The sequence below is a fragment of the Myotis myotis genome, unplaced genomic scaffold (assembly GCF_014108235.1).
Source record: "Myotis myotis isolate mMyoMyo1 unplaced genomic scaffold, mMyoMyo1.p scaffold_m19_p_17, whole genome shotgun sequence".
NCBI classification, from domain to species: Eukaryota; Metazoa; Chordata; class Mammalia; order Chiroptera; family Vespertilionidae; genus Myotis; species Myotis myotis.
The window spans coordinates 30,169,621-30,197,565 of record NW_023416321.1 but is presented as its reverse complement, the minus strand read 5'-3'; the positions used below and the strand labels follow the sequence as shown (position 1 = coordinate 30,197,565).

General features: G+C 48.6%; 1 protein-coding gene and 1 pseudogene across 3 annotated transcripts; one reads left to right on the top strand and one right to left on the bottom strand.

Moving 5' to 3' along the window:
- Nucleotides 1-1,804: 1,804 nt before the first annotated feature.
- RNF135 (ring finger protein 135) lies at nucleotides 1,805-16,728 on the top strand. Of its 3 annotated transcripts, none has more exons than XM_036341602.1 (5): nucleotides 1,805-2,231; nucleotides 6,240-6,383; nucleotides 9,213-9,333; nucleotides 14,666-14,743; nucleotides 15,686-16,728. In XM_036341602.1, exons 1-5 carry the CDS (start codon nucleotides 1,872-1,874, stop codon nucleotides 16,213-16,215), a joined length of 1,233 nt encoding a protein of 410 aa, XP_036197495.1. In that variant the 5' UTR covers nucleotides 1,805-1,871; the 3' UTR covers nucleotides 16,216-16,728. The 3 variants fall into 3 exon arrangements, with proteins under 3 accessions (XP_036197495.1, XP_036197494.1, XP_036197496.1); XM_036341601.1 differs by having other exon boundaries at nucleotides 9,171-9,333; XM_036341603.1 differs by lacking the exon at nucleotides 1,805-2,231 and adding an exon at nucleotides 3,889-4,333 and having other exon boundaries at nucleotides 9,171-9,333.
- Nucleotides 16,729-17,129: 401 nt separating this feature from the next.
- Nucleotides 17,130-25,576, bottom strand: LOC118671455 (annotated as a pseudogene).
- Between the last annotated feature and the right edge of the window lie 2,369 nt (nucleotides 25,577-27,945).

Here is a 27,945-nt window from a genome sequence, read left to right as displayed (position 1 = left end):
CAACGTTTTCTGTTTGCAATGCGCTTAGGACTGGAATAAGAGAGGAGGAAGAAAGCCAGCCCCACTGGAACCAGGTGTGCAAGCTGCAAGCAAACAGACTTTCTAGTGCTTTCACCAGGATGCCTGTTGGGTAATGTGCTTCCAGCCAGCAGAGGGCAGTAAGGAGACAGCGGCACAAACCTGCCTTGTACTAGGGATTTTTAAAGTCTAGGCTCACTCAGCTTTGCACGTTTGACTCACCGTGTGTGTGTGTGTGTGTGTGTGTGTGTGTGTGTGTGTTAAAAATACCAGTGCGGGGGCTCGATCCCAGACAATGAAATCGAACTCTCTAGGAGGGGAGCCCGAACACTGGTATTTTTCTTAAATTAATCTTTATTGTTGGAAGTATTACATATGTCCCTTTTCCCCCCATGAGCCCCCTCCAGCTCGCCCCCCAGTGCCCGCCCCCACCCCAGGCCTTCACCACCCGATTATTCATATATGTCCATGGGTTATTCATATATGCATAAAAGTCCTTTGGTTGACCTCTTCCCACCCACCCACCCACCCAGCCCCACCTTCCCTCTGAGATTCTACAATCTGTTTCATGCTTCCATGTCTCTAGATCTATTTTGTCCATCAGTTTATTTTGTTCGTTAGATTCCACATATGAGTGAGATCATGTGATACTTATCTTTCTCTGACTGGCTTGCTTATATCGCTTAGCATAATACTCTCCAGGTCTACACTGATATTTTTTAAAATATATTTTATTGATTTTTTACAGAGAGGAAGGGAGAGGGATAGTCAGAAACATCAATCAGCTGCCTCCTGCACACCTCCTACTGGGGATGTGCCCACAACCCAGGTACATGCGCTTGACCAGAATCGAACCTGGGACCTTTCAGTCCGCAGGCCCACGCTCTATCCACTGAGCCAAACCGGTTAGAGCTACACCGGTATTTTTAAAGTATGTAACTTACTACCCAGTGGTCCTCAACCTTCTAGCCCTTTAAATACAGTTCCTCATGTTGTGACCCAACCATAAAATTATTTTCTTTTTTTTTTTAAATATATTTTATTGATTTCCTACAGAGAGGAAAGGAGAGAGACAGAGAGCCAGAAACATCGATGAGAGAGAAACATCGATCAGCTGCCTCCTGCACATCTCCCACTGGGGATGTGCCCGCAACCCAGGTACATGCCCTTGACCGGAATCGAACCTGGGACCCTTCAGTCCGCAGGCTGACGCTCTATCCACTGAGCCAAACCGGTTTCGGCTATAAAATTATTTTCATTGCTACTTCATAACTGTAATGTTGCTACTGTTATGAATCGTAATGTAAATATCTGAGATGCAGGATGGTCTTAGGTGACCCCTGTGAAAGGGTCGTTTGACCGCCAAAGGGGTCGCGACCCACAGGTTGAGAACCGCTGTTACGGCAGGTACTGTTTTCCTAACCGTGTGCGCTGCGCCTTCTTTAATTCCTCACTGCTTGTTAAGGGGCTGGGTGACACCTAGTGGACACATTCGCTTAAGAGTCTGGAATCGAATCCCCTCTCTTTTCTTCTCTCCAGAGCTGTCGGGGTTGCATTGTAACGGGAGGACATCAAGCAGGAGGGAATCTTTGGGGCATCAGCTGGCTCCTAACGGTTTGGGGCGAGCCGGTTTCCAGCGCAGGAGCCGGGGTGAGGGTCCGCTTTCTGCAGGAGCGGAGACTGGACAGCAGCGCGGCGGGACCGCCCCCGGAGGGGAGGAGGCCGGAGGGGCGGAGGCCGGAGGGGCGGAGGCCGGAGGGGCGGGGAGAGGAGGGGCGAGGGAGGAGCCGGAGGAGACGTCGCAGCGGGCGGCGTCCCGGGGTGGCCCTGCTTCCGGCCGGTGGCCCGGGACCATGGCGAGCCCGGACGACGGCCTGACGGTGCCCGTGTGGCTGGCGGAGGACGACCTGGGCTGCATCATCTGCCAGGGGCTGCTGGCCTGGCCCGTCACGCTGCCCTGCGGCCACAGCTTCTGCCGGGACTGCCTGCAGGGCCTGTGGGGCGCGGGGCGCCGCTGGTCCTGCCCCACCTGCCGCGAGGGCGGGGCGCAGCCGCTGCGGCTGCGGAAGAACACGCTGCTGCAGGACCTGGCGGACAAGTACAGCCGCGCGCTGGGCGAGCTGGGGGGCGCCCCGGGCGGGACCCCGCGCCCCGGCCCCGGGCCCGCCCCCCGGCCGGTCCCCGGACCCCCGCGCCGCGCCGCGCAGCCCGGGGTAGGGTGGCGGGGCCCTGGCTTCCAACCAGCCCGCTCTCCATGGCGCTACCTCCCCTCCCGCATCCTTTCTGCTTTCAGTTTACTTTTCTCCATTTAAAAGTAGAACCTGCTCTTTGGAAAGTTTTAGAAAAATATAATGCAGAAAAAATAATTCAAATCTGAAATCCTTTCAACCTCGCTGCTATACTTCTTGGCATAGAGTTCCGCTTCTTCCCAGTCTTTCCACATCTGTCTCTCTAATAATGTTTTTGTATATACGAAATTTGCCAGGTTAACCATTTTTAAGGGTATAACTTAGGGGCTTTAGTTGTTTTTACAATGTTGTGCAACCATCACCGCTATTTCCAGAACTTTTCATCACCACAATCAGAAGCTCTGTGCTCACCAAGCATTAACTTCTCATTCGCTCCCCGCGCCAGCCTCTGGGCCCCTCTAACCTGCTTACTGTCTCCGTGATTTTGCCTCCTCTAGATATTTCATATAAATGGAACCCTAAGTATCTGTCCCTTTGTGTCTAGCTTCCTTCACTTACCATAATGTTTTCAGGGTTCGTTCATGTTGTACCGTGTGCCCAGACTTCATTCCTTCTATCATTGCCTTGTATGTATGTGCCACATTTTAAAAAATCCGTTCATACATCCATGCGCATCTGGATTGTTTCCACCGTTTGGCTACTGTACGTGATGTAGTGAACGTTGGTGTGCCAGTATCTATTTTCAAAGTAGGAGGGGTCCGGTTCCCCCAGCTTTTGCTTCTGGCACTTAGGTGTTTCCAGCATAATCTTTTCCCCGGACATTGGCATGTTGTAGTTCAGCTTGCAGCATCCGTGAGCCATGCCCATGCTTTTTCGGTCTGAGCTCCGAGTCAGGTGAGACAAAGATGAGTACCCTATGCCACTCCTTGGGGCAGCCGGCAGCCCGGTTCGAACAGACGCGCATGACAGTTTGTGAATAGGCGCGTGCTGCTTTCCAGAACAGGACCAGAGCCCCGAGCGGGGAGTCTTGACTGTATTCCTGAGCCAGCGGGGAGTGGGGCAAGGACGAGCAGAAACACCACAGTGCTCTCCTACTGCCAGGTTGCTCTTAAAAAAAAAAAAAAAATAGAAACATCAGTGATCAATGATGGGAGAGAATCATTGATTGGCTGCCTCCTGCATATCCCCCACTGGGGATAGAGCCAGCAACCCAGGAATCGAACCAGGACTTCCTGGTTCATAGGTCAGCGCTTAACCACTGAGCTATGCCCGGTTGCTCTTCTGAGAAACAGTGTTTTCCAGAGTTCTGACAGTTTCTGCTTGTTTTTCGATGTTTCTGTGTGGGGGCTGGGGTGAGAGCTTGGAGCTGCCCACGACACCCTTTTGTTGTTCTCTTGAGTCCTTTTAAACAGAGCTGAGGTCTTGTTGTATAACCAGGGTATGTCTTTTTTTTTTTTATATATTTTATTGATTTTCCACAGAGAGGAAGGGAGAGAGACAGAGAGTCAGAAACATCGATGAGAGAGAAACATCGACCAGCTGCCTCCCGCACATCCCCCACCGGGGACGTGCCCGCAACCCAGGCACATGCCCTCGACCGGAATCGAACCCGGGACCCCTCAGTCCGCAGGCCGACGCTCTATCCACTGAGCCAAACTGGCCTCGGCTGTTTTGTTTTTTTTAATGAATTAATAGACATTATTTTTTAGGGCAGTTCTAGGTCTACAGAAAATTGAGCAGATAGTACAGGAAGTTCCTATGTACTCCTCAGTTTCTGCAGTTATTAAAAATTTGCATTAATGTGGTACGTTTGTCACAATTGATGAATCATTATTAATACATCGTTATTTACTAAAGTCCACAGTTTACATTAGGGTTCACTCTTCGTGTTGTGCAGTTCAATGGCTTTTGATAAATGTCTCAGGCCATGGATCTACAGTTATGCTTACCATGCAGTGTTACTGCCGGGAACATCCCCTATGCTCCTCCTGTGTGTATCCCCGAGCCAATCTCTGGCAGCTACTGATCTTCTTACCATCTCTTTGCCTTTTCCAGAACGTCATATAGTTGGAATCATACAGTATCTAGCCTTTTCAGACTGGCTTCTTTCACAAAGCAAAATGAAGGTTTGTGGCTGGATAGCTCATTTTTTTGTTATTGCTCAATAATATTTCATTGCATAGATGTACCACAGTTTATCCATTCTCCTTTTGATGGACATATAGGTTACTTCCATTTTTCCCCAATTATGAATAAAGCCTGTTCTCTATTTTTAGATTATAAATACAGCATTATCCCACAGCTTCTTAAAACTCTTTGTTAATATAGTGATTGAATATCCTTTCCATTGGCTTTTAAATTAAAAAGATTGTCTTTGGATGGTAGGTTATTAGATGATTTAAAACATTTCTTCTTTTTCATTCTCTGCATTTTTAAAATTTGCCACAATAAGTGTGCATTTCTCTTACAGATAGAAAAAGCAATGCATGTATTTTTTAAAGTCTTTAATTTGCTCAGGTGCCTGGATAAGGTCTTTTTTACAGAGTTCCTGCTGCTTGAATATTTAGGAGTGGGGCCTGGAGCTTTAAGAGCAAACAATGTTACCAGGGGTCAGTCACCTCCCTCTCTAAAGTAGCCTGCTGACAACTGCCAAAACGCATGCTATTTTGAGGGACATCAGGGCTATTTAAGAGATGAAAAAGGCCCTGGGTCAATCCCAGTTTTTGAGGCTCCAGCAAAATGTAAAATATGACAAATGTCAAAACAAAGTTATAAAAAAACTCTGGTTGATTCACAGTTGAGTGATGAATGCCTTACATTTCTGTGACTCTATGTAGAACCACCCCTTTTGGAGGGGATGCGGAGTTCTCCATTGTGGTCTGTGCCCAGGCTGCCTCTGTTGACTGTCATCAGATCATGAGGTTGTTGCCAAAATATGTTGGCTGCAAAGCTTACTCCCACTCCCAGCTGGGCAGCTGAGCAGATTAAGCTCTTTAAGTGGAGTTGTTTAGCACTCTCTTCTGAATGTTTTCAAAAAATACGTATTTTTATTGTTTTCAGAGAAGAAGAGAGAGGGAGAGAGAAATAGAAACATCAGTGATGAGAGAGAATCATTGATCGGCTACCTCCATCACGTCCCACACTGGGGACCGAGCTGGCAACCTGGGTATGTGTCCTGACTGGGAATCAAACCGTGACCTCCCGGTTCATAGGTCAGCACTTAACCACTGAGCCACGCTGGCTGGGCTGGATGTTTTTGTAATGTTAAAGATGCCAGTAAACAAACAAAAAAGCTTTCTTCTGTACATCACTAAAGTCTCCAAGATCCTTTCACAGTGAACAACAGCTAGGTAGATCTTTTTCCCTATGGGAGAGAAGGAGGGATGTCACTTTCATTCTGAAAAGCCTGGTCAGGACATAGGATGAATCAGAGGCAAGAGTGGAGCTTGAGCCCTAACCGGTGTGGCGCAGTGGATAGAGTGTCGGCCTGTGGACTGAAGGGTCCCAGGTTTGATTCCGGTCAAGGGCATGTACCTTGGTTGTGGGCACATCCCCAGTAGGGAGTGTGCAGGAGGCAGCTGATCGATGTTTCTCTCTCATCGATGTTTCTAACTCTCTATCCCTCTCCCTTCCTCTCTGTAAAAAATAAAAAAAAAAAAAAAAAAAAAGAGTGGAGCTTGAGCCTGAGCCACATGCCTTCCACTGCACCACTCACTCTATCGCTGCCACCGTCCCTGCCAGGTTCACACCCATATCTTCTCTGACTTCCCCTGTTCATAATGGCCCCTAGGCTTCCCTTCACACTTTACTCCCATTCCCCCTCCCCCTCCATCCGCAGATGGACTCCGCTTTCCTCTTATGGCCACAGGACGATCAATAAGGGAAAAGGGCTTGCAAAAGGTCTGGGGAGCCTCCCTTCTTGTCCTCTGAATGCTTCTGTCGCGTCCTTGCCTGTTCCTATATCCAGGCTGCACACTCTATGTAGAGCTGATTCCTGGGTCCAGCTTTGGGTTCTGCTTTGCTCTTTTAAAGGCGGCGGCACCGAAGAGCATCCCAGAAGCTGGTCGGGAGCTGGCAGAGCTGGTGGAACGGCTTGTAGACATCGTCAGGAGCCTTCAGAAGCAGAGGCACCTCCCAGAATCTGGGCCGGAGAACAAACTGAACGTCCTGGGCATGGTAGGCTCAAGCGGGGAGAGGAAAGGGTGTGGCAGGAGACAGGGGCGGGGACAGCTCCCAACTGGGGCAGCATGAACGTGTTTGCAGTTGATGGATGCAGTAAGGCTCTGCCTTTTACCCTTCGCCGGACTACCAAACAGGAAGGCCTGGAGGTTTGATAGGGAAGCTTCAAGAGGCCTAGGTCCCATCCTGTTCACTCCACCTAACCAGCTGTAAGATCACCAGTGGCCTCTACGTAAATCCTGCAGACATTCTAGTCCTCATCTTTTTTTTTTTTATAACTATATTTTTATTGATTTCAGAGGGGAAGGGAGGAGAGAGAGATAGAAACAGCAATGATGAGAGAGAACATTGATCAGCTGCCTCCTGCACGCCCCACACTGAGGATTGCGACTGCAACACCGGCATGCGCCCTGACTGGGAATCGAACTGTCATCTCCAGGCACATAGGTCGATGCTCAAGCACTGAGCCACGCCTTCAGTGGCCTTTGGCACGGGTGACCACACCTTCATCCTTGAAGCTTGCCTTTCCCTTAGCTTCTGCCCACGAGCCTTCGTGTTTCTCTCTGGCTGGCTGCTCCTTTCCAGTCTGTTTTGCAGGCTCACTCGCCTCTGCTTAGCAGTGAAATGTTGGGATTCCTCAAGGCTCATCCGTGGGTCCCTTTCTCTTTCCCACACCCATGGCTTTAATGAGCACAAACAGCTCCAGCCCGGCCACTTCTCTGAGCTCTAGGCTGGTGTCTTCCTTCTCACAGTCGCCTCTTAGTGTCACAAAGGCACATGACACCTAACATGCCCCAAACTGTTCCTCAGGGGGAATTCCCCATTTGACTTGCTGGTTATTCTTCCAAGGGCACAAGCCAGAAACCTGAGAATCACGCAGCCCCTCCCTCACCTGCCAAAACATCTCTCGAATCTGTTTACTATTTTCTTTTTTAATTTTTTCAAATATATTTTATGTATTTCAGAGAGGAAAGGAGAGGGAGAGAGAGAGACAGAAACATCAATGATGAGAGGGAATCATTGATTGGCTGCCTCCTGCACACCCTGCACTGTGGGGATGGAGCCCACAACCTGGGCATATGCCCTGACCGGGAATCGAACCATGACCTCCTGGTTCACAGGTCAACGCTCAACTACTGAATCACCCTGGCCGGGCTCTATTTACTACTCCTGAGCTCCCTTGAGACTTCTCTAATCCAAGCTTATGATCACGTCTTGCCTGGATTTCTCCAGTAGCCTCCTAATTGCTCCATTCCACCCCCTCTAGTCTGCTGTCCTCGGGGTCATCAGAGTGACCCTCTCAAGTGCAGATCTGATCATGTAACTCAAACGCTTAAAACACTCCAACGGCATCTGCTGTGCAGGATTCATCCTCACAGAACCAACAAGAGCCTGCAGGATTCTGTCCCTGCCTGCCTCTCCCATCTCATTTCACTCAGCTCTTCCTGGCTCTTCAGGTCCCGGCCGCGCTGGCCCACGTCTGCCCTCCAGGGTGTGGCCACACTTTCCCCCACCACAGGGTGCACTCCATGGAATGTTCTTCTTTCGCCCTGTCACCCAGAGAATGCCTGCTCATCCTTCAGACCCCAAGGAGATCATCACTGTCCTGGAAAATCCTTCACTGCTTTCCTTGAACCGGGCACATCCCCCTATTAGACATCCTCTCTCTCTCATGACTCCATGTAACTTCCATGGGCAGCCGTTAGCACAGCCACAATTTACTCATGTCTGCCCCCCCTCTTCTCTGGCCCTGGACTCTAAGCGTCATGAGGGTGGAGACCTTGAGGGCTTTTGTTCTTTTGTTCACCCTTGTATCCCCAGGCCTGGCACAGTGCTAGGCACTTCCCACTGAATGGGTGAATACGTGGGACTTTAGGGATGTAACATGAGTATCATTTCATCTTTCTGAATCTCAGGTTTCTACCTCTAAAGTAGGAATAATGAGGCCTGCAGCAGTGAAATGTTGGGGTTGAAAGGGATGGTGTATAAAAGAAGTGTTTAGCAATGAGAAAATGTAGGGCAATACAATGAACTATGGCAAATTTTAGCTCAACTTCACGAACGTTAGCTTCTTCTTTGGCAAAATGGGGATAATAAACCCACCTTGGAAGGTTGTTATGCAAATTCGAGGTGAGCAGTGGAAGGAACTCAGTAAGTGGTGCCTGCTACTGTTTGGTGAAAAAAGTGGGCGGTGGCTTATGCAAAGTTGGGAAGGAAAGTCCGGTGCTGGCGCTGTAGGTGGGAAGTAGCGGATGGGAGGCCTTGTTGGGGACTCATAGGACCTGAAGTGCAAGAAAATCCGTGAGCACGTGTTGGAGGCCCCAGAGAGCGGGGCCTGGGTGAGAAGGTACATGCTATCATGATAAGAGTCTGGGGAAGATGAGTCTAGCCTTTGTGGCTTAGCTCAGTGGCTATCTGTATTATTTACTTTGTAAATTATATGGGCCTAACAACTTTTGACTTGTTTTATTTTTTATTTTTTGACTTGTTTTAGTATTACTTAAGAAATTGATATTTATTGTACAAAAGGACGAGAAAATACATAGTCGTTTAAAGAATATAAGTGAAAATCATCCATCACCCCCCCCCCCACTCTTTAATATTTCTGCTGTACTATGTATTACTCCAGATTATTTTCAAAGTGTGTATTTTGAGGGCCTAATTATGTTTTAAAAACTTGTTAGGGGGTAAGTGGAAAATTATAGATGGGTTGCAACACTGGAGTATACTATTTGATGCATTCCTGGGAGACTTTCTTTTCTTTTTTAAATGCTTCATCAATAGGCTTTTTCTGGTGGGGTGGACCATTCCTTGATTTCTCCAAAGCTAGCGACTTCCAACACAGCTGAGGACAAAATGAGAGACATTCTGCATGACCTAGAAGACATCCGGGGGAAATTGCAAGAAAACCTCACGGGGAAAGAGCCGCCTGAAGAACAAAGGCAGGGTGAGTTGAGTTTATTTGGAGAGGAGGGTTAAGTAGGGAAGTTGGGGGGAAGGCAAAGTGTTCCTTGGCTTTGTTGTCTGGGGATGTGACCCAGGGCCCCACTGCATGTCACTGTGGTGTATGTGAGGAGAGAAGGGGCTGAGGTATTTCGCGGCTGCCTATGTTTTTGGAAGTGACTGGAGTTGTAATAGAACCCAGGCCCTTGATGAGATAGAAACTCATTTTCTAAGACCTGTGCATCAGTCTGGACCAGACTTTGCTGGCTTACCGTTCATCGGTGTTATCTATCGGAGGTGATTCGGAAATAGGTCGCTTTTCATTTTTAACTAGTAAATGTCTTTATTTGATAAAACCTTCAACTTTATGTCCCGGCCAGTGTGGCTCCGTTGGTTGAGCGTCATCCCATGCACCGAAAGGTCGCAGGTTCGATTCCAGATCAGGGCACATGCTGAGGTGGCAGGTTCATTTCCCTAAACCCACCATCTTAGCCATTTTTAAGCATACAGTCTAGTAGTGTTAAGTACATTGACTTTCTTGTACAACCAAGCTCCAGATCTTTTTAATGAGGCAAAACTGAAACTCTATACTATTGTTTAAACTATTGTTTAAACTCTATACTACCGGCTCCCCACCCCACATTCACTTCCAGTTTCTATGAGTGTGATTGCTCTAGGGACCAGATGTAAGTGGAACCACACAGCTACTGTCTTTTTGTGACTGGCTTGTTTCACTTAGTATAATGTTTTCAAGGGTCATCTCCGTTATGGCATGTGTCAGAATTTTCTTCCTTCTTAAGGCTGAGCAGTATTCCATTGTATGCATATGGTGCATTTTGCTTATCCATTTAACCAGCAGTGGACACTGGGTTGCTCCCCCCTCTTGGCTATTGTGAATAACACAGCTGTGAACATGGGTGTGCAAATATTGCTTCAAGATCCTGCTTTCAGTTCTTTTGACTATATCCCCAGAAGTGGAATGGCTGGATCATATGGTAATTTCTGTTTTAATTTTTTGAGGAATGAAGCATACCTCTTATAGTATTCTTTAAAAATTCAGTTTATAACATTTAAGTATGCCTTAGCAAGTACAATATAGTTATTTCTTAGTGATTATGTTGTTTTTGGCTATTTGGACCAGTCCAGAACATTTTTAAAACAAAGGATCTGATATACCCCCATATCCTGAAACATCATTCCCTGAAGTTGTCACAGGATTTTTAAAAAAATATTTTTTAAAAAATTTATTTCAAAGTGAGGAAGGAAGGGAAAGGAAGAGAGGGAGGAAGGAGAGGAAGGGAGGGAGGAGGAGGGAGGGGGAGAGAGGGAGAGAGAGAGAGAGAGAGAGAGGGAGAGAGAGAGAGAGAGAAAGGAACATCAATGATGAGAGAGAATTGGATCGGCTGCCTCCTGCATGCCCCTTACTGGGGAGTGAGCTTACAACCCAGGCATGTGCCCTTGCTCAGGAATTGAACCTGGGATCCTTCAGTCTGCAAGCTGATGCTCTAGCCATTGAGCCAAACCAGCTGGGATGTCACAGGATTGTTTTATTTATTTATTTTATTTATTTTTTAAAAATATTTTTATTGATGTCAGGGAGGAAGGGAGAGGGAGAGAGAGACAGAAACATCAGTGATGAGAGAGAATCATGGATCGGCTGCCTCCTACACACCCCGCCCTGGGGATCAAGCCTGCAACCCAGGCATGTGCCCTGACCGGGAATTGAACCGTGACCTCCTGGTTCATAGGTCGATGCTCAACCACTGAGCCACGCCAGCCGGGCTCACAGGATTGTTTTAAAGACAATAGATAGTGTTCTTCAAGTCAGTGCTCTAACAGTTGCCATGCAATTTGACTGGCTCATCACAGTGCTTTCCTTTGCCCCTATGTAAGTACTCCACGCGCTGCCATGGAAATCACATTTTATGCCAAACAATTTTACTTACACAGAATAGTGCTATATTATTATTTTATATTCCCCAGGGATCCTGGCTACTTTTTAAAAAGAAAAAGCCTGGCCTTAGCCAGCTTGGCTCAGTGGATAGAGTGTCAGCCTGCAGACTGAAGGGTTCCAGGTTCGATTTTGATCAAGGGCCCGTATCTTGGTGGCAGGCTTGATCCCCGGCCCTGGTAAGGGTGTGTGCTGGAGACAACCAATCAATGTTTCTCTCTCTGTGTCTCTCCCCCTCCCTTCCACTCTCTAAATATCAATGGAAAAATATCCTCTGTGGGATTAACAGCAACAAGAAGATACACCTGGGGGAAGATTTTACCTTCATAGTCCGCACTGTGACATCTCCTTTGCTTGCTCTTCTTCTACCTACTATGTGGGCATTGGAAGCACACAGTAGCTTTTTTTTTTTTTTTTTTTTTTTATGGACACAATTGGCAGTGTTTTATTTAGGACAGACAAGATTATGCTTTAATAGTAACAAATTAGCCCTGAAACCTCAGTGGTTGAACTTAACAAAAATGTATTTCTTTTTTAAACAACTATATTTAGATAAAACTTATATGCCATAAAATTCACCCATTTAAAGTCAATGTACAATTCAATGTGTGGTGTGTTGTTGTTTTTTTTAACTTCTGGGAAGATTTACTTTTGGCCTGTGTTGCACCTAGAAGCAAGGGCACTTTGTATTGACTAATATGGGTAATAACATGCATTTATGTAATTTTATTAGATACAGCAAATGGCTTTTAGTATACTCGCAGAGTTGTGCAACCATCACCACTATCTAATTTTATTTTATTTTTTATTATTATTATTTTTTAATTAAATCTTTATTGTTCAGATTATTACATTTGTTCCTCTTTTTCCCCCCCCCATAACTCCCCTTCTCCCAGTTCTCGCCCCACCCTCCGCCCTCACTCCCCACCCACTGTCCTCATCCATAGGTGCACGATTTTTGTCCAGTCTCTTCCCGCATCTCCCACACCCCTTTCCCCCCAGGAATAGTCAGTCCATTCCCTTTCTATGTCCCTGATTCTATTATAATCAACAGTTCATTCTGTTCATCAGATTATTTATTCACTTGATTCTTAGATTCACTTGTTGATAGATGCATATTTGTTGTTCATAATTTGTATCTTTACCTTTTTCTTCCTCTTCCTCTTCTTAAAGGATACCTTTCAGCATTTCATATAATCCTGGTTTGGTGGTGATGAACTCCTTTAGCTTTTCCTTATCTGTGAAGCTCTTTATCTGACCTTCAATTCTGAATGATAGCTTTGCTGGATAAAGTAATCTTGGTTGTAGGTTCTTGGTATTCATCACTTTGAATATTTCTTGCCACTCCCTTCTGGCCTGCAAAGTTTCTGTTGAGAAATCAGCTGACAGTCGTATGGGTATTCCCTTGTAGGTAACTGAGTTTCTTTCTCTTGCTGTTTTTAAGATTCTCTCTTTATCTTTTGCTCTTGGCATTTTAATTATGATGTGTCTTGGTGTGGTCCTCTTTGGATTCCTTTTGTTTGGGGTTCTCCGCGCTTCTTGGACCTGTAAGTCCATTTCTTTCACCAGGTGGGGGAAGTTTTCTGTCATTATTTCTTCAAATAGGTTTTCAATATCTTGCTCTCTCTCATCTTCTGGCACCCCTATAATTCTGATGTTGGTACGCTTGAAGCTGTCCCAGAGGCTCCTTACACTATCCTCGCATTTTTGGATTCTTTTTTCATTTTGCTTTTCCGGTTGGGTGTTTTTTGCTTCCTCGCATTTCAAATCATTGACTTGATTCTTGCGCTCCTCTGGTCTGCTGTCGGGAGTCTGTATAATGTTCGTTATTTCAGTCCGTGTATGCTTAATTTCTAGTTGGTTCCCCAATATAACATCGAGGGTCTCATTAGTTTTCTTGTAGATCTCATTTAAGTTTATCGGCGGCTCCTAAACAGTTCTTGAGAGACCTTAAAAGTGTGGTTCTGAACTCTATATCTTCCATTGACAATTTTGTCCTGTTTCTTTGTCTCCGCATTTTGTTTGTTGTAGCTAATACCAGGGAGGGTTTGACCTCCAGGCCAGGTGGCTATGAGAATCAGCTGTGTCAGCAGTGAGAGAACTTCTGTCCTCTAGGGAGGTGCTAATCTAGCCTTTGCCTGAGGCTATCCGGCAAAAGCCTCTGTGCAGGGCTTGGGCAGGGCGGGTCGCACAGGATCAATAGGGTGGGCCTGAGAGAGCAGTTATGGCGGCTCTCAGTCCTGTCTCCAGGGGCTCTGCCTCTCTGAGTCCCAGCACCCGCTGCAAAGCTCGGAGAGAAAGCTGCACTCGCTCTGACCGAAGCCAGACAGTCCCGCTTCTCCCGTTTGAGTCTGGGTCCCTAAAGACTCGCCTGTATCTGGAGCTCAGAGTCTGCGACTCCCTCCCGATTGAAAATGCCAACCGCGCCCTCCGCCGCCAGCCCGCTTCGCGCACTCCGCACCTCAGAATTTGACTTCAGCACTGCGCCTCCTCTGGGTGTCCGTATGCATTTCTCTTTCCTCCTAGTTGTAGGACTTCCACTCAGCCAGCGTTCCTGTGGTTCTGGGTGATGTCCCTTCCGTCTTTTAGTTTCACTTTTGAAGTAGTTGTTCAAAGCAGCAAACTCCGGCGTTAACCTATGCCGCCATCTTCTGGAAGCACACAGTAGCTTTAAGTTAACAGTTAAACGTTAGTACATTGAGAAGGAAGTAGGAGGTGTCAGTGAGTTGAGATGAATCTCACACCAACTCACGTTTCCCAGTTTTTATAACAGTTTAAAGCATTGAGCCCAGCCAGTGTGGCTCAGTGGTTGAGCATCAACCTCCGAACCAGGAGGTCATGGTTTGATTCCCGGTCAGGGCCCATGTCCAGGTTGCAAGCTTGATCCCCAGTGTGGGGCATGCAGGCGGCAGCCGATCCATGATACTCTCTCATCATTGATATTTCTCTCTCCCTCTCTGTTCCTCTCTGAAATCAATAAAAATATTAAAAATAAAATAAAAACAAACCACTGATACGGGGTTCGTGGATATCCTGGATGTCAGGGCACTGTTGTCTCCTGGAACTGTCTCAGTTAATGTATTTGCTAAATACGCTTCCTAGATACCTGACACTAGGCTTGGTTCTTAGAACATAGAGACGAACAAGGAGCCAGCAACGAGTTTAGAGTTCAGGGAGGAAAGGGTGGGAAAAGGTTCAGTGAGAACATGGGGCTGGACGACTCTGAGCTGGCTGCACTGCCTGGTCACGCCCTGACGCTAAAGGTGCTGCTGCTGCTGCTGCTGCTGCTGCGAAGACAAGCCATTGCTCTGATCATGATGCTTAGATACTGTCTATTTGCTTTTATAAAACTTTTCCCCCCCTCCCAATTTTTTTTATTTCTTAGTTAAACTCCCGGAAGGTCTGTCTTCTTCCTCATGCCCACGGACTGACCAGAGCCTCCTTGCATCCAGGTTTGTTCAATGTAAGTATGTGGTCCGCTTAAAACTTGCGTTCGGCCGGCTGCAGAGGGGAGCTGGGAGACTGTGCTTGTCCATCTCCCTGCCGCTAGGCCCACCACCTCACACGAGCCCTTCCCGTGGGGAGCTGATTACAAAGACAAAGGGAATGAAAAGCTCCCAAATTCCAGGCTAACCCAGACCCATGATCACTGGGAGCTCAGGCCACCTGTGGGCATCCATGCTGGGACCACCATAGGCAGCCAACTGCCCATTCCCCCATCCGCTGTCCCAGTCTGGAGTGGTCACTGAGGGCACGGATCCTGGACCCAGACAGTGTGGGTTTGACTCCTAGCTCCTGCTCACTAGCTCTGTGATCTCGGACAAGTTAGGTAACCTCCCAGCGTCCCGGACCCCTCATCTGTAAGATGGAGAACATAATAGTCCTACTTCCTTCCAGGGATTGTCATAAGGGTTAGATGAGTGAATGTGTTTAAATGTGTGCCTAGAGTAGAAGTGCTATGTATGTGTTCACATCTATTTACTCAGCAGGGAACAGTATAAAATATACAAAATGAATAAGACATGATCCTTAATCAGGAAGCTTATGTATTATAACGAGAGAGATGGACAGCCGTGGTCATGTCATTCTCCAAGTAGAAGATGGTACATTAGGGAACAGCTAAAACACGGGGGTATCGAGCAAAGCAAGAGGTGCCTTTTTGCTGGGTGGGATGCAGGGAGGGCTCCCTGGAAGAAGGTCGATGGCAAGTGGAGACTAAGGAGGGAAAGGGGTATTGTCAGCAAACATCAGAGAGCAGCAAGTGTTTGCCATACCTGTATTAATGCCAGTCCGAGTACAACTTTATCACACCCAAAGATACAGAGCTGCTTTTGCTCTCTGAGGACCTCTGAGCACGGACAGTCAGAGCTGGCTGGTTATGTTCTTGTTTTTCTCTTTTCTTCAGGGGCTGTCAGTCCAACCTTTGACCTGGGGAGCCTGCCCTATAGCCTGGAGCTGTCGGAGGACCGCAGGAAGGTGACTGTGTCTCACATCCCACAGCTTTATGCCTGGAGTCACGACAGGTTTACCATCTGCCAGGTCTTATGCTCCCAAGCCTTCTCTTCTGGGCAGCAGTACTGGGAAGTGGACACTCAGCAGTGCAGTCACTGGGCGATTGGCGTGGCTTCCTGGGGGATGAGCCGCGACCAGATGCTGGGAAGGACCAGGGACTCCTGGTGCGTGGAGTGGAAGGGAACCAGCCAGCTCTCGATGTGGCACATGGTCAAGGAAACTGTCCTTGGCTCAGAAAAACCTAGGGTGGTGGGCATCTGGCTGGACCTCGAGCGGGGGAAGCTTGCCTTCTATTCAGTGGCTAATCAGGAGAAACTTCTGGGCGAGTGCCCCGTCTCCGCCTCTTCGCCCCTGCACCCTGCCTTCTGGCTCTATGGTTTATATCCCGGAAACTCTCTGACCATAAGGCCGGTAAAGGTATAAAGGTTAAAACACCTTGGTTTCCTGTCCTCTTTCTCTGCCTTCAAGAATCCCACTCCTGAAGTTAAGGGATGTGCAGTGAAGGGTTAACTTTGCACTGTCCAAAGAAAGAAAGAAAGGCGCTGGAACGTAATCTCTAATCCTTTGGAATATCCTGCCTGATAAGAGTGTCTTTGTTCACCTGGGGGCCTTGGGCCGGGAGGTGTCATCAGCTTGACCTTGGGAGAGGCTGGAGACCAAGGTCAGCCACCTGGTTGGTGAGGCCTGTCTACCTGAGCGACCTCCACGGAAAGACCTGGATGCCAAGGCTTGCGTGACTTTCCCTGGTTGACAGTACTCCTTGCACACTGTCACACATCGTTGCCGGGAGAATTAAGAATTGTCCATATGACTCCACTGGGAGAGGATAATGGGTGTCTCCTGGCTGCTGCCCTATGTGCCTTCTTTTTACTGCTGATTTTAATATGTATCTTTTCACTGTATAAACTGTATAACAGTTCTGCTGAGTTCTGACAATCCTAGTGAATCACTGAACCTGAAGTGGTGGGGTTTTTTTTTTTTTTGCCTTTGAAATTGTCTTTATTTCTCATCATCCCTTTACAACCAGCCACCCCAGGATTAACTCCCACACATGCGCCTCGAACCCAAATCTTGCCCTCCCCCGCAAGCAAATCAGATTCATGTTTCTGATTGTAGGACACTTTGCCTTTGAGGTCCCATGAACTCCCCAACTTTTGCATCTGCAATCCTGTACCCGGGCTGGGTCCCTCCCTTTCCCCATGCACACTGAGCATGAACCCGAAACGTGGGTGCCCCCTGCATACGGCACCCCGGTCCGAGGTTTCAGCTTCCAAAGGCCCAGAAAGAAGCCTTTGCTGGGTGCACCCAGTGAGCAGGGTCACATCACGGGCTCCATGTCATGAAAATGCCACAACATAAAGCTCACTATCGCCAAAGTGCTCGGTGGCAAGACAGATGGTCCTGGGCTGTCCTAACTCCCTCAGTATCCCCATGAGCTCAGCCTGGATCTGGGCAAGTCTCTCCTGGTTGACGGTCCCCTGGATCCTGTAACACTCCAGGGGGACGGGGTACAGCTCGAACTCTAAACTGCGCAGCCCGGCTGTGTGGCGCAGCGGCTTCTCCACGGTGGCCATGGAAAAGTTGTTCTGAGAGATGGTGAACTCCCTGAGCTGGTGACAGCGGCTCAGGACAGGCAGGATGGCCTCGACTTGGGAGTCCACCATCCCACAGTTATCCAGGCACAGGTCCTGGAGGGTGGGTGCCACTGCCTCCAGCAGAGCTCGGAGGGGCTCAAGACTAAAATCCGCGAGGCTGAGGCGAAACAGATGCAGGGACTTCAGCTGCCTGAGGTTCGGGCACTGGAACAGGTGTGTCAGGTCTGAATGCATTCAGCCTCTGGCAATTTTCCATGGGGAGTTTGTCCAAGGGGGTCTGCAGGCACCTGAGCATCTGGTCCAGACGGCCTTGGAGGAAGGAGGGAAAATCCATGTTGAGGTCCCGGAGGTGCCGCAGCCTGAGCATCTGAGAGAGGAATTGGGAAAAGGATCGCGGCTCCTCCTGCTGTTTCCTGTCCCAATCCTCTTCCTCCTCCCGGTCCTCCTCCTCAGCCAACACATCGATGTAGGAGAGAGAGAGTCTCTGCAGGTTACTCATCTGACCCAGGTAGAGAGCAAACGTCCCCAGGGTGGGCAGGTCCCAGGTGCAGTTCATTTCCACCTCCTGGATGCAGTCCAGCTGCACCCTATCCAGGACCCTCCTGACCCTCTGAAGGGCATCTCAGAAATCCTCACCGCCTTGCAGCACAGGTGTAGCAACCCTTTCCTCTCCTTGGCCCATTGGATGATGTACATGAGAAACTCATCCCCGTCCCTTGCATTGAAGTTAAGGTCTAGGAACACCTCCAAGAGAGCCAAGGGGTGCTCCATGTTGGGGCTGGAGCTGTGCACAGTCACTGGTCCCCTAGGTGAGCACTTTGGGGTGCTGTCTCCACACCACATTCTCCAGAAGTTGGCACCCATGTTCCTTAAATCCAGCACCCGCAGTTTCCACCTCCGGGGCCTAACCTCCTGGGCAAGCAGAACGTCAAGCCCATCCAACACGGCTTTTAAGACTATGAACTCAGGCAGCTTCATCAGGTCCCCTAGAGGAGCACAGTGAAGGGCCAGGCGTGCACCATCGCCTTCAGGGGCTCCCGGATTCTCCTACGGCAGGCCTGAATGAACAGCGGCGGGAGGAGCTCAGCCGGCAGATAGTCCAGAGCTGTGACGGCTGAGGCCTGGCCCCTCAGCAGGCTCTCTCCTGCCAGCTGCAGGAGTGGGGTGGGGTCTGGATGCTCATTTTCAAGGTGCTCTGAACGGAATCCTGCAGAAACGTCTGCTGTGACCTGTAGGCTGGGGCTCGGATCTCAGACCTGCTGGAGAACCATGGCACTGACTGTAGAGCTGGAGGACTCTGAATCTCTCCTCTGGTGCCTGACGTTTTTATACACCTTCTCAAATGCTAACATCCAATCAGAACCGTCCATCTCTATCCCTTTATTCTAAAGGGATTATTGCTTTTCTGCTGTGACCAGGTTTGATGGGGCTCAGATCTGAGACCTGGTGGAGAACCATGGCATTGACTGCAGAGCTGGAGGACTCTCCTGAGAGTGGTTTTAAGGGACCCCCCTTCCCCCAAACACAAGGGGCATGTTATGAATCCCTGTGAAATATTACCACAAATGGAGTGGTTTCAAACAACACACATTTGTTGTCTCAGTCTGTGAGTGAGGAGTCAGGGCACAACATAGCTGAGACCTCCGCTTCAGCGTCTCACAAGCTGCAGTAGGGGTGTCAGCTGGGGCCTTGGTGTCATCTGAGGCTCGACTGGGGAAGGACCTGCTTCCGAGCTCACAGGGTTGTTGGCCACATTCAGATTCTCCTGGGTGGTCAGGCTGAGGGCTTCGGTTTCTGCTGAGTATTGGTTTGATATGATTTTAAATCCATTTGTTTATGACTTAAGTGAAGCTGTTTTAATCCTGTTTATGCAAAGACAAGAAAATGTTTTAGAAGGGAAGTTGTTTTGCCCAACAGGTGTGGTCAGTGGTTGAGGGTTGACCTATGATCCAGGAGTAGATCAAGGTTCATTTCTTGGTCAGGGCACATGCCTGGGTTGTGGGCTCCATCCCCAGTAGCGGGTGGGGGATGCAGGAAGCAACTAATCAATGATTCTCTCTCATCATTGATGTTTCTATCTCCCTCTCCTTCTCCCTTCCTCTCTGAAATCAATAAAAATAATTAATTTTTTTTTTTTTTTAAAAAGACAGAAAGTTGTTTTGATATAGAACAATGACGTAAGTTGTGTCAGGATGTTGTTATCTCATCTGTTGTTGATAAGCACTCAGTACCCCAGGGGGCTCACTGATAAGGGGAGAAGCAACTATGGCAAGAGGACGCACTTAGACTAAAAATACTGGTACTCGGCTCATCGGCGCTGTCATGGCGGGCTTGCTGAAGAAGACCACCGGCCTTCCGGGGCGGGCTGCATGTGAGAGTCCACATGAGAGGCTAAGCATATTGTACGCAAAGATTCTTGATGTTCTTGAGCAAATCTAAAAGTGCCGCATATAGGAAGTACACAGAAGAGATTACAAATGAGAAGCTGGATATGGTTAAAGCAAAGCCAGGTGTTAGAAAATTAGAAGACCGACTTCAAGGTGGCCAAATAGAAGAGGCGATTCTTCAGGCTGAAAATGCGCTGAGTCTGGTGAGAACAATGATACGGTGGAAACCATGGGAGCTTTTAGTGCAAGCATGTCAGACTGCTCGCAGCCCACAACGAATATTTTTGCAGCCCAGCCAATATAAGGGTATGTAAGAAACGTTTTAATAAAAATTTCGTTACTTAATTTTGACAATATCCTGTTATACATAATTATTAATAACGAACTACAATGTTCGATAGTGATTACTACAGTATAATCATGTTGCATTCATTTCCTTACGCGCCTTACGCGCAGGCGCACCATTTCTCTCCACGAATACTAGCAGCGAATATTTGAGCAGCCGATTGCCACGTCATTAGTCTTGGACTGACTTGTTTGGTGTGCGCAGCAGGAAATATTTCGCTTTCGGAGAACAAGAAAAATAGGTCTATTTGCGTTACGCTTATTAATTTGTGCAGTTATCCAGTGTCTGGTAAGTTAATGTTCAAGAAAAAATATTAATTTTTATTAAAATGTTCTATTTTATGTTAACGATGACTCATTTATTTCAGCTCTTTGTATTCCGCATGTCACTATTGAAATAATCCTACGTTTCTATGAAAATAGAAGCTTTTGTTTTCTTGCGGCCCACATAAACTTAAACCTTGTTTATTTGGCCTGTGTTAGCCTTTGAGTTTGACATGCTTGATTTAGAAGGCAGAAAATATACCTACTGAATTTATGGCGTTGGGAGAAGTAGTTTTGAAACAGAATATTGTTAGTGCGAGTTAGTTGTTACTAACCGTGGAGAGCGGCTACAGCGTTGGGACAGGTTCAAGCCTGGGACTAGTGAGAGGGCACGATCCTCTCGTGGCAAAGCCATGTGCAAGTCCCAGCACAGTTATAGCCAAAGGTTACAGTTGAAAGCTCGACCTTATGGTCCGAACCTGTGTTCCCATGTGGCTGAGTGATACGGGCTGCGGGAGGTGCAGCAAGTAAACAAAGCTTGATCAGGTGCATGTAATTGAGTAGATTGGAAACCCACGAGAATGTTGTCAACATCTTGACCACGCCCTTACTTTGCCTCGTGGAATCTGGCTATAAAATAAAGACTCAGCTTGCAGGCCTGGGTGCTGTCTCGCCATCAGAGAGGGCAGTGTCCCACCTAGTGCCCAGCTTTCTTTTCTTGTCTGTCTTTTCTAAATCCTTCACCGCCCCCTCTCAGGTTCACCCATGGCCGTGCCGGCTCGGCCCAACTAACTATATTTCATTAGAAACAAAGAAGTGATGACAGATAAAAACCGGCTCCTTTGCAAGCCTAGAAACTGGAAGGGAACCGAGAAAGTCTAGAAATCCTGGGGTTTACTGTGTTGAAAGGAACAATCATCTCTCATTTTCAACCTCTATGGGCTGTAAAATATTCTCAAAATAGGCCATAGCTGTAGGGGCAAAGTTCAAAACTAAAGGCATAGCTATGAACACTGAGCTTTAAGGTCAAGACCAAATCAAGGGCATGACCATCACTCCCCTTGTTAAGATCTCTGAGGAGATTAAGACAGTCCCAGGGAATCCTGTTCATTGGACAAAACGACTCATAGAAAGGCAACTGGATGTCATAAAGCCTAGCAGTGCCAAAGTACTTGAAATTATATGGGGAGAGAGGAGGGCAGGGGCCACGTCTCAAAGCGAACTGCGAGTTTAGCTACTGACACTTCCTGTTGTCCAAAGTCTAGATGAAATAAGGCTGACTTTTCAGAACATAAAATGATCTTGAGCCCCAGCATTTACAGGCAGGAAGCAGGCTGATGATGTCGGTAAGAAAAACAAAAATACACGGAAGAAAAATGGCAAAAAACAGGAACAGATATTTCAGAGAAGAGGAAGCCCTATGGCTGGTAGACCAGTGAAGGAATGTTCAGCCTCATTACTGGTCAGGGAAACCCAAATCCAGACGAGGAAGATAATCTTAATTCAAAATAATTTGGTTAGGAAAAAAAAAGGACACTCGGACAATACCAAGTGTTGGAGGGACTGTGGATCGACAGGGCCTTGTAGCGTTGCTGGTATTTTTATGGAGCTACTTTGGAAAATGAACGGAACTATCTTGTAACAGTGAATATCTCAAACCAGCAATTTCACAGATTTATATATGCCTAATAGAAGTCTTGCTTATACAAAAATGGTCATAGCTGCACTGTTTACGATGGCAGAAATCTGGAGGAAAACTCAAATGCCCACCAAGAGGGAGTGGATGAATAAATTAGTAGTATACTGCCCTAGCCGGTGTGGCTCAGTGGATAGAGCGTCGGCCTGCGGACTCAAGGGTCGATTCCAGTCAAAGGCATGTACCTTGGTGGCAGGCACATCCCCAGTAGGGGGTGTGCAAGAGGCAGCTGATCGATGTTTCTGGCTCTCTATCCCTCTCCCTTCCTCTCTGTAAAAAATCAATAAAATATGTTAAAAAAAATTAGTAGTGTACTTACCCGATGGAATATCGCACAGCAGTTAAAACAATGAATTGCAGTGACGCTCAGTCATATGGATGTACGTTAACAAAATACTTATTGGGCAAAACAGTAAGTCCCTACAGTTATAAACAGTATGATGCCCTTTTAATAAAGCAAAAAGATATACATTTTAGTAATACATGAATTCAGGGTGCTGGTTACGTTGGGTTGGAGGAGTCGGGGAGAATGGTGTAGAGGGAAAATAGGTTAGAAGTAGGTGATTGTCCAGGCGCTAGCTTTTGTTTTGAGTGATGGTTCACATGCATTGATGGCATTATTAAAAAGAACTGGAACTTTTAAAAAGAGATAGTTTTGATTGCTTTTTAAAAAAAGTCATGGGCTATGAGCTTATGAATCGTAGAAGTTGGCTAGTTCCACTCCTTCACGTCTCCTTTACTCTCCCCACACCTAACCCATGTCAGTCCTGTCACAACACAGCTGGGTCCGTCCCCTTTGCACACACCCGTGCCAGTGGAAGCCACCCTCTCATCCGCCAGCACTTCCTCTATGGCAGTGGTTCTCAACCCTCCTAATGCTGCGACCCTTTAATACAGTTCCTCATGTTGTGGTGACCCCAATTTCATTATTACAAGTTGAACGTAATTAAAGCATAGTGATTAATCACAAAAACAATATGTAATTATATATGTGTTTTCCGATGGTCTTAGGCGACCCCTGTGAAAGGGGCGTTGGACCCCCAAAGGGGTTGCGACCCACAGGTTGAGAACTGCTGCTCTATGGACTCCTCCACTCTCTGCTGCTCTCTGTTTTTCAGCTGTCTTACCAATGCCCTTAGATTAAAATTTAAGCTCATTGTGGCCTGCCAGGCTTCCCATGAGCTGGTCCCTGCCTTCCTCATAGACGTCGTCATGTGCTACACTCATGCCCACACAGGTTTTATATGCCATTCTCACTGATTTTCCTTCTGGAACACTCCAGGCTGCTGTCTGCATGCAGCAGATGCTGCCAGTATACCCACCTCACGTACCCCGGCCAGGCCTTCTGTCAACTGGCTTCAGCCATGGAAGACGCCCTGCCCATGAGCAGTGGGCAGCGGTGCTAGGGAGCGCCCTGCCCTGCCCAAGGACTGGCGGGCATTGGAGTATAGACACGCCTGTTCCTTTGCTTCTCAGTGGGATAACTCAGGGGTGGGCTCTGCCCTGTTTCCCAGAGTGTCACTGGGAGATGCCATTTCAGTCACCTGCAATGGAGCCGACTCAATGATCTTTTATTGACATATCCTTTCTTTTTTTTTAAAAAATATATTTTATTGATTTTTTACAGAGAGGAAGGGAGAGAGATAGAGAGTCAGAAACATCGATGAGAGAGAAACATCGACCAGCTGCCTCCTGCACATCTCCCACTGGGGATGTGCCCGCAACCCAGGTACATGCCCTTGACCGGAATTGAACCTGGGACCCTTCAGTCCGCAGGCCGACGCTCTATCCACTGAGCCAAACCGGGTTCGGCAACATATCCTTTCTTCAGTCCTTCCCCATCTTGGAAGATCACACAGCCTTGCTCCCCTTAACATTAACATTGCTCCCCTGCTCCCTTACTCATCTTTCCTGCACCTGCCAAGTAAACCATTTTCACTGAAATCTTGGCCTTGCGTCTTATTCAGAGGCGGGTGTAGACTGAGTTGGCTTTTGCACTCACCATTCTCTCTGCCGGGCGTCTTCTCTGGCATTCAGGTCTCAGCTCAGGTGCCATCTCTTGACTCCCCCCACTAGTCAGACCCCTTTGTCATATCTCTTCATTGACGATTTGAAATGATAGTGTTCATAGAATTGGCTTGAAAACTGTGTCTCTCTCCCAGGTTGTTAGCTCTACAGGGCAAGTGCCTTGTGTATTGTGGTTCCGAACACATTGGAGAGAGCCTGGCCCATAGTTGGCACCCTTTAAACATCCATTTACTTAGTGTTTGTTTTTGCTGGGAGGGATGTCTGACACTGCATCGGGACTAAGATTTACAGCAGCTGTTTGAGTCCACGCATTTCCAATTGGCACGGCAATTGCTGGCGTGTACATGGAGACTGCTATCGTGTTTTTGAGCGGTTGATTCTCTCCAGTGAGGTTGATGTGCTTCCAACGACTTTGAAATGATCACAATTGCTCTGCTAATTACAATCCCAATAAACTCCCCACGAAAGCCTATCTTGGAAGTACCTCCAGCCCAATAACACTGTTAGAAGGAGTTATCTATGGTTGAAAGTAAGAAAACCATGTTTATTTCCTAACAGTCTTCAATTCAACTTGCCTTTCCATTGATGTACCTGCGTTTACCTGCGTACTTACAGGGGTGAAACGTTGACAAGGCTTGCCCCGGACATACAGATGTGGAGGCCAGAAAGAAAGGCTCCGTGTGCAGTCCTTTGGCGAAAGCTCATGTCTTAGGTGGCCTGGTCCATCCCCTGTTCACCTGGCATGGACCCGCTTCAGCAAGGGACTAGCGGTCTTTTAGACTCAGGGCCGTGCAGACCAGAAAGATGGCCCCAGGGGCTGGGACTGCCTAGGGGAGCTTCTGAGTCTGGAGAGCGTGTGTGGACCTGTTGGAAGACTTAGTTCTTATGCTGTTTGTTGATACGGGGCAGACGAGGTTGGAGTCTCAGGTTCTGTTTAGACGCGGGCTGGTTCATTAGTTCATCAGCACATTCAGCAGCAGAATCACATGCACTGTGTTCAGCCAGGAGCTCAGAGACCAGACAGGAAAGGGGTCTGAAGGAGCACTGAGCAAGGAGCACAGCAGCTGGACCCAGAGGAGAGTGGGGGCTGGGAGGAAGGGGAAGGCCTTACGGGGAAGGTGACTTTGGAGGCGAGTAGAAGCTCACACTGAGACGAAGCAGAGAGAGGAGGTTATTCCGCCACAGAGAGGATCATCCACAAAGATCAGGGCGTGTCTGCAGAAAGGTGTGGAATCCCGCCTCAGTGCACAGAGGGTGTAGATGAAGTTACAGGTGGCATTTGTGTTGGCCGGTCAGGGGGAACGGTGCAGCATAAGCCCAGCTGCGAAGAGACTAGGAGAGTGACAGCAGCTAGTCATGTTTACTACCTCAAGTACTTTGTGGGCGGCAGGCCGCAGCGGGCAGGGTGCATGGGAACTGATGGAGGTGGCGGTCAGGTGTCCAAGTGGCCTGAGTGTCCATAGTCCCATCTTCGCAATGACTTTTCAGTGTGACCTGGGGAAGTCAGTGTCTGCTTTCTGACACACCATTTCCCCCGTCTGTAATAGGAAGAGAATGTGCTGGATACATGATTCTTATCTTCTGGGGCCTGAATTACAGGTATAGGCACATAAGCTGTTGTTCTTCTTGTTATTTTTAATATATTTTTATTGATTTCAGAGAGTAAGAGAGAGAAGGAAACATGAAGGATGAGAGAGAATCATTGACCGGCTGCCTCCTGTACGCCCCCTACTGGGGATCGAGCTCTCAACCTGGGCATGTGCCTGACCGGGAATGGAGCTGTGACTTTCTATTTCATAAGTCGATGCTCAACTGCTGAGCTACACTGGCCCAGGGTGGTACATAAGTTTTGATGCTGGTTCTGAAATGAGGTCAAGGCACCTTTCAAAAGCTCGCCCAGGACACTTTCAGAGCCACTGTGGGCGGATGGTCTTCCAGGCCCGTTCAACTCTGACACACCAGGATGCCCACACAGGTGTTCGTCTGAAGAATGCACGGAGCAGAGGGGTGGCAGAGATCTAAGACCTTCATGGGGGAGGTCCAGGGAGGGGGTGGGGGCTCTTCAAAGAGGCTGAATGGGAGTAGCAGAAGGGTCGTTGAGGAGACAAAGACATTGGATATGGGCAGAAAGTTCACAGAGGGAGACAGCGAGGAGGGCCCTGCAGGGGGAGGTTACAGTGGAAGCAAAATCCTGGATGCAGAAAATCATGTGGCAAGTTCAGGAACTGCAAATATTGAGACATGCAGGAACCCAGGGAGACATTCCAGGAGGAGCCACGAATGACCAGTGAGCAGCTTGAGCTTTGTGCACTTGATGATAGGAAGCCACTGCTGCTTTGTGAGCTAAGAGAGTGCACGGCTGCGCAGGTGAGCCCAGCCCACACTCGATGAGCACAGAGCGCGCGCTGGCCTCATGGTTTTAACCCTCAGATTCGGCCCAGCTCCTCTTTCTTGAGCATCTACTACGTGCTACTTATTGTAAGCACTGAGCACAGTGGCTTCACGACCTGGCCACTCCGTAGCTGTACCGTCGCATCTCTTACAGCCGCTTCCTCACCCCTGTCATTCTCCTTATCCCCCCACCCCGCCCCACTCCAGCTCCCCCTGGCATCTCTGAATGAAGGTGCTCCGTGGAGCCTCACTGTTCACACACAGCCCCTTCCTCTGTTGGCATGCCCCTTCCCATTCTGCCCTCCGTGGGAGACTCTGCTGATGAGCCTTCCCCTGGGAGGCCTCGCTGATGCCTTCGGAGAGCTCCTCCTCACCCTCCGTGCGGCTCATCTACCAGCTGTCCTGGCTCCGGGTGCCTTTCTGTTTATGTGTGAGTCACTGGGCAGCAGCCGGAGGTCAGGCGTGCATTTCATTGGTTTTCCTGGTCCAACTGATGGACTGTTGGAACGGGGCAAGATGCCAAGTGTCTGGTGGTGAAGGTCACTGAAATGGGAAATATCTGGGCGGGGCTCAAACGTTGTTTAATTATCGCACACCAGTGAGGCATGTGGAACCATTCGCACGTAGCACTGGATAGGTGACTAGGGTGGGTTTATGCAGCTGCTGATTGGCAGAATGGGCATCAAAGGCACATGTGTCTTAGTCCTGGTCCAGAGCCCTGTAGCTGGGGACAGTGGCTGCATCCCTGGATGAAAAGATGTGGGGTTGGAGAAGCCACAAGCGGGCCACTTCCTTTCCCTCTTCTCAGCTTCTCAGAGGGGCAGCTTACATTTTTTCAAGATCCTTATCTGCTCCCACACGAGGGGGCGTTTCCATGCACTTGCACATCCATCCCTTGTAGGGGTGGGGAGGGGCATGGTCAACATGGCCACTGGGCCTGAGTACCCACTCTTCTCCCCGTGACTTCCCCACCTGGGAGCACCCAACTCTCTCTCTCAAAGCCCTGCCCCAGGGGAAGGCTCATCCGTAAGAGCACTTGCTTCACCAGACTCGTGAGCCCTCTCTAGAGAGACCGGAGCCAGCCGCGATGAAGCTCCTCACCCCGGCCCTGGTGTGCCTGCTGCGGGTGGGGACGTGGCTGCAGGATGGGGACGCTGGAGCCGAGAAGTGGGGCTGGCGTCCCTTAGCTTCACCTTGGGGAGGGCAGCAACGTGGGCAGGCACCCTCCACTCCCTGCCTGCGTCTCCCCTGCTCCAGGGAGAATTCTTCTGGAAGAGGAGGAATGGGTGGGGGCACAGGGCCCGTAGGAGAACCAGGAGTCTGGGTCGCCACAGGCAGCTGAGCCACTCGCTCCTGCAAAAGGAGGCCCTGCCTTGTCCAGACCCTGCAGACTGACGGATGGAGGGGGCTGGGAGGGTATTAGTCCAAGCTGGAGGCCTGAGGTCCA